The sequence below is a fragment of the Pseudorca crassidens genome, chromosome 19 (assembly GCF_039906515.1).
Source record: "Pseudorca crassidens isolate mPseCra1 chromosome 19, mPseCra1.hap1, whole genome shotgun sequence".
Classification (NCBI taxonomy): domain Eukaryota; kingdom Metazoa; phylum Chordata; class Mammalia; order Artiodactyla; family Delphinidae; genus Pseudorca; species Pseudorca crassidens.
This window is the reverse complement of record NC_090314.1, coordinates 44,761,589-44,779,274: the sequence shown is the minus strand read 5'-3', so window position 1 is coordinate 44,779,274 and position 17,686 is coordinate 44,761,589. Positions and strand designations below refer to the sequence as shown.

General features: G+C 44.4%; 2 protein-coding genes across 4 annotated transcripts; one reads left to right on the top strand and one right to left on the bottom strand.

The window, feature by feature from the left end:
- Positions 1-911: 911 nt before the first annotated feature.
- Positions 912-11,730, top strand: KLHL11 (kelch like family member 11). 3 transcript variants are annotated; one of them, XR_010937392.1, is made up of 3 exons: positions 912-1,514; positions 5,966-7,721; positions 9,864-11,730. XR_010937392.1 is itself a non-coding variant. In XM_067715278.1 (2 exons), exons 1-2 carry the CDS (start codon positions 970-972, stop codon positions 7,545-7,547), a joined length of 2,127 nt encoding a protein of 708 aa, XP_067571379.1. In that variant the 5' UTR covers positions 912-969; the 3' UTR covers positions 7,548-11,730. The 3 variants fall into 3 exon arrangements, 1 of the variants encoding a protein (XP_067571379.1); XR_010937391.1 differs by having other exon boundaries at positions 9,264-11,730; XM_067715278.1 differs by having other exon boundaries at positions 5,966-11,730.
- A 190-nt stretch (positions 11,731-11,920) lies between these two features.
- KLHL10 (kelch like family member 10) lies at positions 11,921-17,564 on the bottom strand. Its single transcript, XM_067714222.1, is given in 5 exon segments — positions 11,921-12,313; positions 12,533-12,682; positions 12,969-13,586; positions 14,452-14,941; positions 17,345-17,564. Coding segments are annotated over 5 exon segments (1,845 nt in total). The 5' UTR covers positions 17,539-17,564.
- Positions 17,565-17,686: the final 122 nt, after the last annotated feature.

Sequence of the window (17,686 nt, the reverse complement as noted above, 5' to 3'; positions counted from 1 at the left end):
TTGAAGTGTACTTTCTAATAGTTTTACTACATGTAGTTTTAAAAATGTTCATCCATCTCTTAAAAAAAAAAAGAATCAAAATACTACCTTCAAAAAACCCCCACTATCTTCTCCCGTGAATCTGTACCTTCCATTTCTCAGTGAATGGGAACGAAAGCTTTACTTAGATACTCAAGCCAAAAGCCTGCCTTCACTTCTCTGGTTGCCAAGTCCTGTCGATTTACCCCTCTGATCTACCCATATCTGGTCTGATAACTTAGTGCCCTTAGTTCCACTTTTGTCCCCTTACGGTCCATTCTCCACACAGCCACCAGCGACATTTTAAAACAGGCATCTGATTGAGCCACTCCCTTGCTTAAAGCCCCAAAGTGGCTTTTATTTATCTTTTTAACAAGTATTTATGGAACAGTAACTGTGGACCAAGCACTGTGTAAAACACCTGACAAGCATCTCATTTAATCCTCACAGCGGTCTTCCAATCTAGATAGTATCCCATTTTTTAGAAAGATAAATTAGTTCAGAGATAATAAGTAACTTGCTCACCCGCATCCACTTAACTGGGGCTCAGTCTCGAGTCTTTTTTTTCTTTTTCAATTTTTACTCCAAGGCCATTCTAAACGTTTAAATAAAAATCCAGTGTTGCCACCCAAGACAACACTGGGTGAGCGTCTAAGGGGGCTTTTGTTTTACAAAACGATCACGAAGAGCACGCTGCTCTCTAAGGGGATGGAAACAGCCATCCTCCCAAGGGCGTGTGGATGGGCGGCCCCCGGGGAGACTGTCATAACTGGGGAGCATTACGTTTGCACCTTACCTGAGGGGGACGCGTTAGGGCGGGGGGGCGCATGCGCAGACCCAGCGGCGGCCGGCTCCGCCCCGCGCCCACTACTTATTCCCAGAATCCCTCTGTGTCGCACCAGGACTGCCGGATCCTTCGGGGACTGCGGGGTCGGGGGCGGCGGCGTCAAGATGGCGGCGGCGGCGGTGGCGGCAGCAGCAGCGGCGGCTGCGGCTGCATCTCTGCAGGTGCTAGAGATGGAGAGCATGGAGACGGCCGCCGCCGGCTCGGCGGGGCTGGCCGCCGAAGTCAGAGGCAGCGGCACGGTGGACTTCGGGCCTGGTCCTGGCTTGTCTGCAATGGAGGCGAGCGGGGGCGACCCGGGCCCGGAGGCCGAGGATTTCGAGTGCAGCTCTCACTGCTCGGAGCTGTCATGGAGGCAGAACGAGCAGCGGCGCCAGGGCCTCTTCTGCGACATTACCTTGTGCTTCGGCGGTGCGGGAGGCCGCGAGTTCCGGGCCCATCGCTCGGTGCTGGCCGCCGCCACCGAGTACTTCACGCCCCTGCTCTCGGGCCAGTTCTCCGAGTCCCGCTCGGGCCGGGTGGAGATGCGCAAGTGGAGCTCCGAGCCCGGGCCCGAACCCGACACGGTGGAAGCTGTTATCGAGTACATGTACACCGGGCGCATCCGCGTCAGCACGGGCAGTGTGCACGAGGTGCTGGAGTTAGCCGACAGGTAGGTGGCGAAGGCGGGATGTGCAGGGCGGGGGTGGGGATGCTCGCCGACCGAGGGCCGCATCCAGGGAGGGCGCAGGAGAAGGCGGGGAGGACAGTGTCCAGGGTGGGCTCGAGTGAGCCCTGACGAAGTGCATTCGTTTGATACTTATTGAGCTCCTGCTGTGTGCTGTGGGGCCGCCCCTGCGCTGGGTGCTGAGGTTGCAACCTGCCAGTCCGGCGAGGGCACCCTGTCAGACTCCAGGTGAAGGGACAAAGGCAATGAAGAAGAAGGTCCGCATGTAATAAGTACTGTGTTGACATTTAAAAAGGATGAAAGGGGGCTTCCCTGGTGGCGCAGTGGTTGAGGGTCCGCCTGCCGACGCAGGGGACACGGGTTCATGCCCCGGTCTGGGAAGATCCCACATGCCGTGGAGCGGCTGGGCCCGTGAGCCATGGCCGCTGAGCCTGCGCGTCCGGAGCCTGTGCCCCGCAACGGGAGAGGCCACAACAGTGAGAGGCCCGCGTACCGCAAATAAAATAAATTAAAATAAAATAAAAAGGATGAAAGGATAGTGATTGCGTAGAGGAAAGACCTTTCTGAGGAGGTGACATTTAAACAGACCTTTAAACGGCAACGGAGTACTGGCCATGCAAACATGGGGAATGACCATTTCTGGCAGATAGCGCAAAGGCCCTCGGGCGGGATCTCATTTGGCTTAGAGAAGAAGTAAAAAAGGAAAACTCAGTGATCTAGTGGATGAAGGGGAGAAGGGTGTGTGAAATGCGTTGGGAAAAGGCGTTTGGATTTTACTGGGTGATGGGAAGCTGGCTAAAGAAATGATCTGATTTAAATATTTTTAAAGATGATCCTGCTGCTGGGGAAGATGGATTGTAGGGGGCCCAGATGGATGTTCCAGAGACTAGGTAGGAGGCAGGTGAATGCAGTTTGGAGGTGGGGCGGAGTCTTTGGGGGCGGTATTATGTTACACATTCGTTATTTGAACAAATACCTATTGAGTACCTATTATGCATCAGTTCAGACACTGGGTTCTAAGCTGCTGGGAATTCAGCAGTGAACAAAACAGACGAAAGTCCCTTTCCACATTGCACTTACATTGGTAGATGGACAATAAATAAAACAGCATGTTAGGTGATTGCTAGAGCTGTTTTGAAAAATGAAGGATGGTGGGGCATATAGAAAGTGCTGGTGTAAAGGAGCTGTTTTTAAAATTGGATGGATAGAGAAATCCTTGTGAAGAAGACATTTTGCAAAGAACCGAAGGAAGTGAGGTTAAGGGTGTTTCAGGTTGGGGACACAGGTGCTTGTCCTGAGGTGGTGCTTGTCTGGGTGTTAGAGAATAGCAGGAGGCCAGTGTGGCTGAATCAAAGGGATGCAGGGTGAGAGGAGTAGGAGAGGCCTGAAGGTGGTAATGGGGATGGATCCGGATCCCACAGGGCCTTGTCAGCCTGTGGAAGGACTTGGGCTCTTACTCTGAATGACATGGGAAGGTTTGGGCTAGAGGAATGATGCACTTTGATTTGGAGAATGCTGTTGTGTTGAGAAAAAGGATGAGGTGGTGGGGAAGGGGCTGCAAGGGCAGAAGCAGAGAGACTAGTTTAGGAGGTTGTGGCAATGGTGGTGGAGGTTTGGATTGAGGAGGGAGAACGAAGAGTGATGAGAAATGCTTTGATTCTAGACATATTTTGAAGGCAGAGGAGATGCATTTGCTGATGGATTTGATGTGGGGGGTTAGGGAAAAGACTGCTAGTTTTTTGACCCACTGGAAAGATGGAGTTCGTTCATTATTTATTAAGATGTGAAAGACTGCAGGAAAGTGTTTGGGAGGAAAATCAGGAGTTTGGTTTTTGGTCCAGGAAGTGTCTAGTAGGCAGTTGTATAGAAGAGCACTGGGAGCTACAGATTGGAAGGAAATTAGCAATCGGTGGTAATTAAAGCCTCGGGACTGGATGAAATTACTTAGGAAGAGAGTCTAGATAGAAAAGAGAAACAGCGGGACTGAGCCCTGGGGTTCTCCAGAATGGTAAAGAGGAACCAGCAGAGGAGACTGATCCCATGGAAGCCTGAAGTGTGTCAAGGAGGGAGTAGCCAATCATGTCAGCTCTGTCAACTGTAAGTGATCATTGGATTTGGTGATAATAGAGGTCCCTGATGGCACTGACAAGAGCCATTTAAGTCTGACTGTCAAGAGGACCAGAAAAATGATACACATGGACATGTGTGGAGAGGAGTCCAGGAAGGTCTTCCCCCCCAACCCCAAGACAGGAGATAGTGGAGCGTGTTTGTGTGCTGATGGAAAATGAATCTGTGCAAGAGGAGAAATTGATGTTATAGGACCAAAGTCCTTGAAACCAAGAAGGGGATGGAATCCATATTAAAAGTGGAGAAGTTGGACTGGGAAGGCAGAGTATAGGGTACAGCTGTTAGGCAGACAGATTGGATAGTGGGAGAGAATTCCCCGGCAGTCCAGTGGTTAGGACTAGGTGCTCTCACTGCCGGGGCCCGGGTTCAATCCCTGGTCGGGGAACTAAGATCCCACAAGCTGCGAGGTGTGGCCAAAAAAAAAAAAAAGGTAGTGGGAAAATGAAGTTTCTGCCTGACTGCTTCTGTTTTCTCAAAGCATGAGACTGGGTCATCTGTTTGAGGGTGGGGTTGGGTGGGTGGATGTAGGTCTGAGAGAAGAGAGGGAGGTTTGTTGAATGCAGATGGATAGAGAAGGGTCATTGCACTCATTCAAGCCGCGTTTGCTTCTGTCATGTGAGCTTGTGTTCTTTCAGATTTACTGCTGCTTTACTGGAGAATTGGGGTGAGGAGAGGAGAGAACACCCCAGGCAGTTGACTTAACACTTTAACTTCTCTCCATATGTCAGTTGCTGAGCAGCTGCCTTGTGTTTGGCACTAAGCGCCCTGCAACCATCACATCCAACCTCACCCATCAGCTCTGAGGCAGGATTCCTTTACTACCTCCCCACCTCCCCCCATATACTCTTTCTGTTGATCACACCTACCTTGCAGGCACCTACAACCTGAAGGGATAATAGGAAGTGCCCAGCATGATGCCTGTCACGTGGCGCGTGCCCAGTATACAGTAGCTATTGTTTTCATAGAGCAGTGTTTCCAAACACCTGTCCAAGGGGATGCGTGTCGGCTTACCTGGAGTGCCTGCCAAAAATCAGAAGTAGGGCGTGGGGCAGCCCAGGAGTGAGTGACCCTGGCACCGACATGTTTGAGAGCCACTAGAGCTCTTACCACTCAACCTTGTCTCTGGTTTATGTCTGAGATGGTGTGTTCTCTGGAGAGGGTGAAGGGAGCCTGTCTTGAGATTCATCTTCATATCGCAGTCAGTTATTAAGCACAATAATCACAATAGCAAATGGTTACTGACGTGAGAGAGGCCTGGACTGATGAAGTCATTCCTTTTTTTTTTCCTTTTTTGGCCGTGCCAAGCGGCCTGTGGGATCTTGGTTCCCCAACCAGGGATGGAACCCGCGTCCCCTGCAGTGGAAGCACGGAATCTTAACCACTGGACCCCAGGGAAGTCCCGATGAAGTCGTTCTTACATTATTTAATGTTCTCAGTTCTGGGGACTTACTCTTCAGCAGTGGTCTCAAATTGGCTACCCCTGGGGCTGAATTCTGCCAGATTAATTTATGTGAGCAAACAACATCTAGTCAGCTACATGCCAAACTACTTTCTTTACTTTTGTAACGTGGACCATCCTACACGTTTTCTGTTGTTTTATTTCCTGGCTTCTTCAGATGTTTTCGTTTGCCTTGCCTCACCTGCTTTAATGAGAACCCAGCTCAGGACAAAACCCCTGAGCACCACCCCTGCCCCCACCCCTGGGCTACTCAAGGAGAAAGCTCTGGTGAAGAGAGGATTAAAACCTCTGACACAAAGCCTGCACCGCCATTCCCTCTGAGAGCTGACCAGACAGCCTCCCAGGAGTCACAGTTCCTGTACCATGTAGCTGATGCTAAAGAAATTCTCTTCACTGAGACCCAGCCTCACCTAAGAAGAGGCTGGTTGCTGGCAAAGGACTAGGGCAGGATGGCAGAGACAACCTTGGATAGGGATTTGCCTTTGCCAAGGGCAAGTTAAAGTGGAAATAAAGTATGGGACTGTTGCACTTTATTGAAGGATATGTTCTGAAACACCTTACATAATCAAAAATTCTGTGTGTGTGTGTATTATACATACTTTGTGTAATATATAGTACATATAAACTATCTAATGGAAATAATTTAAAATATATAAAGATGATTTTTATATATGCTTTTAAACCTACTTTTCAGCACAATCCTTTTTAATTTGGGAGGATATGCTTTTTCAGGTGTTGTGCATGAAGTGAGATGAAGCTTACATTTCAGTTTATAATTCAGATGCTCTCAAAAGTACAGCCACATAAAATACGCACATTTGAAAATTCTTTCTCTTTTTCTTGATTTTAGGTTCCTATTAATTCGTTTAAAAGAATTTTGTGGAGAATTTCTCAAGAAAAAACTTCATCTGTCTAATTGTGTGGCCATTCATAGTTTAGCTCACATGTATACTCTAAGCCAACTTGCTCTGAAAGCTGCGGATATGATACGGAGAAACTTCCACAAAGTAATTCAGGATGAGGAATTTTATACTTTACCGTTCCACCTCATTCGAGACTGGCTGTCAGACTTGGAGATTACAGTTGATTCTGAAGAGGTTCTATTTGAAACCGTTTTGAAATGGGTTCAGAGAAATGCTGAAGAGAGAGAGAGATACTTTGAAGAACTTTTTAAATTGCTCAGATTGTCCCAGATGAAACCTACTTACCTTACTCGTCATGTCAAACCAGAGAGGCTGGTGGCCAATAATGAAGTTTGTGTCAAGTTAGTGGCCGACGCAGTGGAGAGGCATGCTCTTAGAGCCGAGAATATACAGTCTGGCACGTTCCAGCATCCTGCTTCTCATGTCTCATTATTACCTCGCTATGGGCAAAACATGGACGTGATCATGGTTATTGGAGGCGTGTCAGAAGGAGGGGACTATTTAAGTGAATGTGTGGGATATTTTGTCGATGAGGACAGATGGGTAAACCTACCCCATATTCATAATCACCTTGATGGACATGCTGTTGCAGTAACAGAATCCTACGTGTATGTTGCTGGGTCGATGGAACCAGGGTTTGCTAAAACTGTGGAAAGGTATAACCCAAACTTGAATACCTGGGAACACGTTTGTAGTCTGATGACAAGGAAGCATTCTTTTGGACTAACAGAAGTCAAAGGGAAGCTATACAGCATTGGAGGACATGGCAACTTCAGTCCTGGTTTTAAAGATGTGACTGTTTATAATCCCGAGCTTGATAAATGGCACAACTTGGAATCAGCACCAAAGATTCTTCGAGATGTTAAAGCACTAGCCATTGAAGACCGGTTTGTGTACATCGCTGCCCGCACTCCTGTGGACCGGGACACTGAAGATGGATTAAAGGCTGTCATCACTTGTTATGATACGGAGACTCGACAGTGGCAAGATGTGGAATCTTTGCCACTTATTGACAATTACTGCTTTTTCCAAATGTCTGTGGTCAATTCAAACTTTTATCAGACAGCCTCATGCTGTCCCAAGAGTTATTCTTTAGAAAATGAAGAGGCAGTAAGAAAAATTGCCAGCCAAGTTTCCGATGAGATCCTTGAAAGCTTACCTCCAGAAGTCCTAAGCATCGAAGGAGCGGCCATTTGCTATTACAAAGATGACGTTTTCATTATTGGAGGCTGGAAAAACAGTGACGATATTGACAAACAGTATCGGAAAGAAGCTTACCGATATTGTGCCGAGAGAAAGAGGTGGATGCTTCTTCCTCCCATGCCACAGCCTCGTTGTAGAGCCACTGCCTGCCATGTGAGAATCCCATATCGGTACTTGCATGGCACTCAGAGATATCCTATGCCTCAAAACTTAATGTGGCAGAAGGACCGGATCAGACAGATGCAAGAAATACATCGACACGCCCTAAACATGCGACGAGTGCCAAGCTCTCAGATAGAATGCTAGGTTCTCTGATATGTGCAGCTCAAAACCGTTATACCTGTTCATGAGGCTGAAGATACCCAGACTGTTACTTGAAAAAGTATGTCAATAACTTATTTTCTACATGAACTGATTATCGCCCCATATAAAGGAGATATAGTCAAAAACTGAAGAATGGGAAGATCAATTCAATACATGGTAATTTTTGTTAGTTTGCAGTCTTTATCCATCTTTGGTTTGCGTGTGTATTAGCTGAATAAGATCTTACTAAAGATAAGTGGAAAAACCAGGTGTAGTTACTTGACTGTTTGTCTGCCAGCAAGTTTTAACTCCTTTGTCTTAGGGTCTTATGTTTTGAACATGCTTTAAGCACCAGTTATATTTGCACATTTACTTTGATAATCTTTTTCATTTTTTTCCCGAATGGTTGGTTTTGACAAGATCAGAATTTATGCATTGAGCCGTCATCTACAGGAGGTATGTGCAATAGTGAGATTGAAATTTGAAGGGAAAAGCACAGTATTTCAGCAAGGTGATTTCAGAATGTTTGCATTGATACTTTTTTATATTTGTTTATCTACAAATGCTGTCTTGTTTATTTCTAGAAGAGATGATTGATAAGAACTTTGTGATTGGCTCATGCATTTTTTGAGTATTTTTCATTTCTTTAGCAACTGTGTTATAAACTTCAAGTCATCGCTCTGAGACAGTGGTAGTTGGCAAGAGTACTGATCTTTAGCTGACTGATTGAATACAGAGGAAGTCATATCTGTGAGATTTATTTCTCTAAGAAGAAAAGTATTATTAGTCTAGAGTAAGAAATCAAAGGCACCGAAAAATTTAAAAACGCTTTTTTCGGGAGTTGCAGGCTTATTTGAAGATAAATTAATGAGTGTAAATAATGCCAATGACAATCGACACGATGCCTTCAGTTTTAACTTTTGCTCTGATGCATATTGTATGGAATCCTTACCATTCCTTTCTAGAAGAAACTTTCTTCAAAATGGGAAGGAAGTAACAATTTAGAGAAATGTTGCTAAAGAGAAGCCTTATTATTTCTCAGCCTGGATTATTACAATGTTTTATCCAGTTGCCCTAGACTTTCATTGGAACTTTGCCTGAGCCTAGAATACTACATTTGGGCGCATAATTATGGCTCTTAAAAATTTATCACTTTGGTTATCTTTTATTTATTTTTATGCATTCTTCTGATATTCTTATCTGCGCCCAGGCTTTATGCAAATTAGCACTTAGGTTGACTTTTAGCACTCAGTTAACATAAGGGACTCCTGCTCTAACGGTTTGAAGTGTGGGTCCAGTATACTTTTCTTGTTTCTTTCAGAATGTCTCTACCTTCTTAGACATTCTGGAATACCATTCTAGAAGGTGAATTCCAAGTACAGTGATTTTTTTTTCCCCCTAGTCCATTATAGTTAATCTTATTAGTTGGATCAAACATCAAAAGGAAAAAAAGCACAACCAGGAATTTTGGCTCTCAGTGTGCTGTGAGACTATTAATGTTTAGCCCTTGGACTCTATACTAAGAGCTTAACTGAAATTTCTGAATCGGTATCCCTGCCTAGGACAAAGTTTTTCAATAATGTGTTGGAAATCTGCTTTAAAACCATTTAATTTAGGCCGGGGTAGGGACGGGAGACTGCAAGTCTATTTCTTTTTTTTTTTTTTTTTTTTTTTTTGCGATACGCGGGCCTCTCACTGTTGTGGCCTCCCCCACTGCAGAGCACAAACTCCAGACGCGCAGGCCCAGCGGCCATGGCTCACGGGCACAGCCGCTCCGCGGCATGTGGGACCTTCCCGGACCGGGGCACGAACCCGTGTCCCCTGCGTCGGCAGGCGGACTCTCAACCACTGCGCCACCAGGGAAGCCCTGCAAGTCTATTTCTATATGAGGATATATTATCCTACCCCACCTCTACTGTTTTCTTAATTTCCATTTATTTGTAGTTATTTTAATAAAAGCTATTTGGATTCTGAGAAGTGCTAAGTAGTTGTGAGAGGTCTATGCAAGTAAGACAGGAAAGCTCATTGAATGAAGTTCTCATTTCTCTCTGATAGACTGTGCTAGCAAACTGCCTTTTCTTGGTGCTGTTGAAATAATTTAGTAGCTCACTAAGGTGCCAGTTTCTCTCCAGAAGGGTGTAAGGTTTTTGATTGCCTTTTTTTTTTTTGTCTCAGAGTTGTCTTCTGAGACAGTCATTACCAAGTTATTTGTAGGGTTATCTTTTTTTCACATGATGTGGCGGAAGTCATAACTCATAAGATTTAGGTAGAATCTGGTTTTGAAAACGTGATTGAAACTGTTGTTTTTTAACTCGGCAGGCAGCCGAGGCCATGGCTGGAAAGAGAGGGTAAGTCCTTCCTTCCTTGCATGACGATGTGTGCAGGGTTCCTGACTACTGGATTCCTAATTTTCATCTTTGAATTCACATGTGTGATTTCACATCAGTAACTTGTGTTTCTGAAATATCCTAACTAACTTGTTAATAAGGAAAGAAACCAGATTTGCTTAAATCTGTTCAAGGCTGACATTCTGAAATTCTAAACTGGAAGTAACTTCCTGCAGTATTTGGAAAGGTTCTGATTATGATGACCAGCCTAAAGTGGCTCTTTGGGAAAGAAATTTCCTTTTTGATGAAACCTTAAAGATTGTGTTTGATAACTTAAGAAGTTAAAAATGCAGCTTTAAAAAGACAGCTTAATATGTATTCAAGCAAACCTTTTTTGCTTTTGTTTTTGTTTTGTAGAAGGAAAAGAGAGGAATTGATTATACCAAAAAGTAATACCTATATGAGTGAGGCTGCTTGTATCTTAGAATGGATATCCTTTAACTATACCTACCCCACCACAGTTTAAAAAAAAAAAATCAGTGTATATATTGAGAATGTCAGTCATGAGCTTAGTGTTTAAGTAATACATCTCACTTGCAGTTGTTTGCATGATTAGTCTTGTGTATCTTGATACCCAACTTTGCTTTTGCTGTGCCAATTCAAAACTACTTTGCTAAAAAAAAAAAAAAAAAAACCTCAAAATTCATTGACATCAGTTTTGTCTTGATTACTTGATTTTGCATTGTATTTCTGGGACAAAAAAAATTTTGAAATCTTTTTTTATGTAGGACAGAAGTTTGAAGAGATAGAAAGATAGTGTTTATGGCAGATTTCTGTTCTTCTGTATATTAAACTCCTCAGGCTGCTGGTAAGGCAGTTTCTAGGGCACACTTTTTTTCCTCTTTATGTTTCTTGCTAGTGTAGACGTGGTATGTGTAAATACTTCATTCTCTGCTTCATTAATTCTAATATGAACACTATACTATTGGTAGACACATAAGCTGAATTGTATATTTTAGTTACTTGGCCTAATCGAGCATAACCAAAGGGAGGGTTTTTTTGTACTTGCCTCAAACTAAGTGTATCGGCCACATTTCACGTCTTTTCCAAATATGTAGAATTGTGAAGCAAGTTCTCTGCCTACACTAGAAACATAGGGTGTGTATAGGTTGTCATTTAAGTGTAGAATATTTGGAGAAACAATTCAGTCTCTCCTTTTTTAAACTGTTAAACATTCTGTCACAGTTCATCACTCCAGTTTGTTACTTTCTTGAGAATAGTCCATTTTTGTTTTTGTTATAATGCTTACTATTATAATATGTTTTGGTCATTGGAAACAAAACAACTCATAGTCGTGATGTAATACAATAACAATAACAGAATCGTCATTTTGCTTCAAGGAATTTAATTAGATAGCAAATAACCACTCTTTGTTGATTACCTTTGTAGGGCTTTTGTCTTACTCTCCATGACCATTACTGGAAATGTCTGACAGTGAAGCACATACAGTAGGGCACTTGTTAACTTAATCCTCCTGCATAATGCACTCCTGAAAAGTAGTGCTTGCTACATGGTTGAAGATCTTACGATCCATGTGCTGGGGCTCTTTGAGTTATTTGTAAAATAAATATTTAGTTCCAGTTGATATAGTGAGTTTTCTGGGCTGACAGTATCAAGCCCCTATCTACTGCAAGTATAATCTTGACTGCCCCCCCTTAAGTCAGAGGAGATATAGAATTTAGGACGCTTTGAGACATTACATTGTAAAATAGCTTGTTTTATGTTCCTAAGCTATCTTGTTCTGTGTTATAGCTACTAATCATCTCAATGTAAGTTTTAAATAAATGTATTTCTTTAGAGCTGATTTGCACTGTGATTTTTCCTTTTTAACTCTGCACCATTGAATATAATTGCTTTCTTCCTCCCCTCTTATTCCCTTCAGTCATGCAACCCTTGGCTCCCTTAAGTTGAACATTTTCCAATACTCCTAGAAGTTTAAACACTGCATTTATTTAAAAGAAAATTCTTATTGCTTGCTTAGACTTTTTATTAGCCAAGTGAAGAGGCTCATACAGGTAGGGTACTTGTCGAGGCGGAATGCCTTACTTCATCGCGCAGTGCTAATCCTGTGAAGTTGCCTCGTCTAGCTGCGTATTCCTCAACGTTGGCCAGCCCTGGTACCACACAGCAGCTCAGAGCACTGCGGTATATACTCATGTCATGAGCATCATACCACTCTTCGGTCTTTTCATCATAGCACTCAACATTAAAGGTGGTGGTAAAGCCATTAAAGCCACCCACCACAAACAAGAGGTCGTCTACCACCCCAATACCAAAATTGCTACGAGGAGTAAACATAGTGGGGATTGTGCGCCAGATATTAGCCACTGGGCTGTAGACTTCTGCACTCCTAAGTCGATTAGCTCCATCAAAGCCGCCTACCTGTGGACAGCAGAGGAAACACAGCTGGCTGTTAACCATCGCTTCTGTTTGCTGAGGATGCCCTCTTTGGGGGTGGCGGGGGGGACCAGTGATTTCATACCTCCCTCTTCCACTATCTTCCACGGAAAGAAGCTTTCAGATTCTTCCCAGTGGTAGTGTAAACCTATCTGCTAATAGGAAATGTAGGGCTATAATTTTTGTTGTACAAAAGGAACTCACCGCATATACGTGTTCTCCATAAGCAGTTACGCCTATTCCACTCCTCCTGCTTCTCATGGGTGCTATGACTGTCCACTGATTACTCTCAGCGTTGTACACTTCTGCCGTTGACAGGCATTCATTTCCGTTAAACCCACCACATATGTAGACCTGTGTGAAGAGAGTTCCAAGATTATTAAAACTGGGGAGTAGAAAGAAAGGGTGTGTATATGGTGGTGGCTGGGGCAGGGGACACTTCTGATGCCAGTCTTCAGTCTGAGTTTCTTTTTTCCACATGTGCATGCATTGCTTTTTAATAAGTAAAATCAGAAAAGATAGTCATTTGATGAAGGAGTTAGTATTGCAAAGTGAATCCTGCCACTTCTGTTTTCCATCCATTATTTCCAGGCCTGTTTGCTTTCACATCTCCTAACCCCCCCTTCCCCTGGGGTCTTACCTTTCCATGGAGTGTTGTGGCACTCGCATCACTCCTCTGTTCATGCATGGGGGCAATGAGTGTCCATTGGTTGGTCTCTGGCTCATAACGTTCAGCAGTGTTGAGACGCACATAGCCATCAAATCCTCCCATGGCATAAATAAAATTACCGAGGACTGTCACGCTGACATAGCAACGCTTGGAGTGCATCGGGGATACCTGGTGCCACGTTTTCTTGACTGGGTTAAAACGCTTGACACTATTGAAATAGTCTATACTATCGAACCCCCCAATGATATAAACATAGCCTTTCAAATAAGCTGTCCCGTGGTAGGCACGAGGACTCTCTTCCTCACAAGTGACATTCAGCCATCTGTCTGCCCGAGCATCATATGCCTCAATGGTATTGGTGGGGCTCCCACCACTCCAGCCACCAATTGCAAATAGGATGGCGTAGGGCAGGCGGGGCCTGGTGAGTGGGTTGGTGAAGTCAGAATTAGAAGATCCGTTCATGTTTAGGTCATACATGGCCTTCAGTGCATTAATGATGACTGGCTTGCATTCCTCGCTGTCTTTGATATAGTCATTCATCTTAACATTGGTCATGAAGTATTCAGCATGCATTAGACCCAGGCGAACCTAAGAAGGAAATAGAGAAAGTCATTCAGACTAGGTGTGGTGTCTGGAAAACCCATGTCCTTAAGCCCGCAGTTTTACAGTCTTCTCCGAATGCAGTAGGATCATGTTTTGTTTTGTTTTTGTAATTTACAGCTCACAGTTTAAATATTTGTGTTTTGGAGGTGGTATACATTGGATGCTGAGAATGAGCGAGATAGAAGCCACCTCAAGTGGTCACAGAGCTAGTCCATTCCTTGGCCCCTGGACAGGACTATTAGACCAGAAAAAGCTGTGGTCATTATTCAGTAATTGGATATCTATGTCTCTATATGTAAAATAACATGAATTAGCACCAAATGGCTACAATTGAGTGCAATGCCCATGATCTGGTTTCTTGTCCAACTCCTGTTTTGGTTGGGGAAACTGACAGAAGGAAAGGGGTGAGAGGAAGACCCTTTAGAATTCTTTTGAAGGCCTGCCCTCTCCTTCCCCCACTACCAGGGAGAATCTTGGTCAAAGAGAATATAACTGGAGCAGAAGGAACTAGCAATGTCAAGGGCAAAGAAAATTGCAAAATTCCAGAGAATAGCAGGGGATGCCTTCTGTAGAGGTACATATATAAGTATATGTAAGTATAACTACAGCCTTGGAATCTGTCAAACATCTGAGTATGGCTCTTGGGACAATCCCTCTGGGATAAATGAATCAAAAGTGAGCAATTAAGGGAATTCTCTGGCAGTCCAGTGGTTAGGACTCTGAGCTTCCACTGCAGGGGCACGGGTTCGATCCCTGGTTGTGGAATTAAGATCCCACAAACCATGTGGCACAGGCAAAAAAAAAAAAAAAAAAAGCAATTAAGCATCCCACAAAAGAATAACTAAACGACCTTGGGAAGCAAGACTGAAATATGCTGCTTCCTATTTTGGGGGTCATAAGAAGTCCATTTTACAATGGCCTCAAATACAGCATCTTCTTGTTTGACGTTGAGCTCATCTTTCTCAATGATATCCTTAAGTTCAGTGACTGAGAGCTCTAAAAACTCTTCTGAGACTTTCACCATCTCCTCAAAGTTGTGCAGTATGAACGTGTAGGTCTTCCGCCTCAGCTCAGGGCAGTAGATGTAGTCTGTGAACTTGCAGATGCCGATACAATTATCCAAACACAGCTCCGACTCGAGGAACTCACAGCAAGCCCTGACAATACCCATGATGTTAAATTGGTCTGCAGCAACCAGCAGGTTCTCCATGTTGTCTGGTGTGATGGGGACGGTCCGGGTGTACGCATATTCGATAATTAGCTTCATCATGTTGGGGGTAATGCCAGGGATGTTGTATACCTTCTTTTCAATGTTGTTCCAGCCACTTGTAAACAAAGCTCTGGAAGAAAGAAAGAAACTAGCGGTCACTGAAATACTTCTCTCTAGTTTGCCATGTTCCCTACCCCCGCCACCTTCTCTTGTTGTGGGACATTTGGACATTTTCCAAATAGTGTGCACAATAAGTAAATTGGAAATAAATTGGCGTGAGGAAGCGGGGGGAGGAGGGTAGGTTTTATACAGTGGTCAAGAGAACCTTTCCAAGAACTTTGACTTCGGTCACTTTTATTCCTATCTTCATGATAAGTAGGCTTTTTCCCATTTTGTGGATGGAGAAACTGGTATCTACAGCTGGGAGTAAGACCGAGGTCTTTTTCTGTCTCAGCCCATTGCCCACCAAATTCTATCTTAATTAAGGAAATTAAACTTGAGCAAATACACTTTTAAAACAAGTATTATTGGGCTTCTCTGGTGGCTCAGTGGTTGAGAGTCCGCCTGCCGACTGGGGGGACACGGGTTCGTGCCCCGGTCTGGGAAGATCCCACATGCCGCCGAGTGGCTGGGCCCGTGAGCCATGGCCACTGAGCCTGCGCGTCCGGAGCCTGTGCTCCGCAACGGGAGAGGCCGCAACAGTGAGAGGCCCACGTACCGCAAAAAAAACACAAAAAAAACCAAGTATTATTCAATCAACACATATCCAGAATCTGATCGCTTCTCACCTCTCTCATTGCTACCTTCTTGGTGTGAGCCACCACCAGCTCTTGCCTAGATTATTGGAAGTAAACCTCCCAACTGATCTCTCTGCTTCTGCTTTTGACACCTCCAGAGTTTATAGTCTTATCCCAGACACCAGCATGCTCCTTATGAGTTGATGCTCCTCTTCCGCTCAGAACCTTCCACTGACTTCCCTTGTTACTCAGAGTAAAATACAAAGTCCTTACCAGGGACTACAAGAGACCTCTGAGATCTGGACCATGAATACCTCTCTAACCATATTTCCTCTCACCTTCCTCCTCACCTTGCTCCAGCCCTGCTGGCCTTGCTTTCCTTGAATACACCAGAGATGCTTCCATCTGTGCACTTTGCTTCGTACTCTGCCTGGAAGGCTCCCCCAAGATCTCCGTTATTTCCCAAGACCGCAGCCCCTTGAAGTCTTTGCTCGAATGTCACTTTGTCAGCAAAGTGATAATCCTATTTAAAATTACCACTGACCCCTCTCTATCTTCCTTTTTTTCCCTAGCACTTATGACGTAATATGTATTTTATTTATTAAATGCCTGTTCCCCCTACTGGAAGGTAAACTTTACGAGAACAGGAATGTTTATACATTGTTTTATTTCCAGTACCTGTCACAAAATGGGCACTCCGTAAATAATTATTGAATGAGTAAAATGACTACTATTCTACAACAACTTATTGGGTCCCTACTATGTAGCTAGGTACTTCTCTAGGTGTTGCAGAGGACAGAAGTCCCTGCTCTAATATATTTTTCCTTCCTTTTTCTAGGAAGTTTAAGGGAATGTGGGCTCAGAGATCAAATTCTCTAGAGAAGAGGTCTGAAAACCTACAGCCTCTTGGCCAAATTCAGGCCAACTCTTGTTTTTGTACTGCACGTGAGCTAAGAATATTTTTTACATTTTTAAATGGGGAAACATTTTTTTCTTTTCTTTTGGGGGGAAAATATTTTGTGACACCTGGAAGTTAAATTCAAATTTCGGTATTCATAAATAATTTTATTGGAACAGAGCCATGCCCTTTCATTTAGTATTGTCTGTGGCTGCTTTCCTACTAAAGGCAGAGTGGAGTAGTTGTGACAGAGACTGTATGGCCTGCAAAGCTTAAAATAGTCACTATTTGGTCATTTTGTATACCCTGCTCTAGGTCTAGATGAATGAGAATTTTTAGCAACGGGTGGCACGCACTTATCATATCTTCATTGGAACCGAGTACTCACATATTTTCAGCTCATGAACAAAATAGGTCTTTTACTTCCTGGGTTACAATAGTTTTGGCTCAAACTCCTTTTTTCTTCTGAAAAATATTTCCTTGGTTCTTTCCCCTCATCCCCCTTCCCACCCTCTCAGTCCTTGTTAATTTGTCACCCTGTTTGAGATAGTCTCAGATAGGGGCTTAAGGGGTGGCTGGAGTGGCACTGTCATCTAGGTTTAAGTAGGAAACCCACTACAGGTGTCCAACCTTCCCAAAGGTTGGTTTGGGTGAAAATCAAAGAAAAAAAGCATCTGGCCCACCAATAGTTGGTTGAAATCTAGTTGAAAATGAGACAGAAGAGGCTCTGGCCCTAGCTGTGCCTCTTCAGAAGACAAAGGAGCCAGTCTACAGGAGCCCAGGGCTTTGACAGTGTCCCTAAACTTAAGATAATGGGGTGGGAAATATGAAATGAACCAAAATGTCTCAGAATGAGCCCCATTCCCCCTTTTGGCTTAGTCCAGCAACCGTGTTGTACCTAAAGTAGGAACTGCAGCTACAGAGGATGTTCTTGTGGGCATTGAACTCAAAACCATTGACCTTGATGACCACGTCGCAGAGCTTGCCCTCTAGCCTAAGCTCGTTGAAGATCTCACAGGTCATCGCACTCATCTTCCTCTCCATGTGAGGCTGGTGGAAACCTGCGGAGGCCGCCGTGCTCTCCATCTCCATGGCGCCCTGGGACAAGGGGAGCCAGGCTGCTCTCCTAGGGTGTCGGGGAGGGTGGTCGGGGCCCTTTAGCCAGCTGTCACTCCTTCTTCCTACTATACCTTTCACATTGGGCCCAGCAGGCAGCCCAAGTTCCAGAATCCTGGGCCCG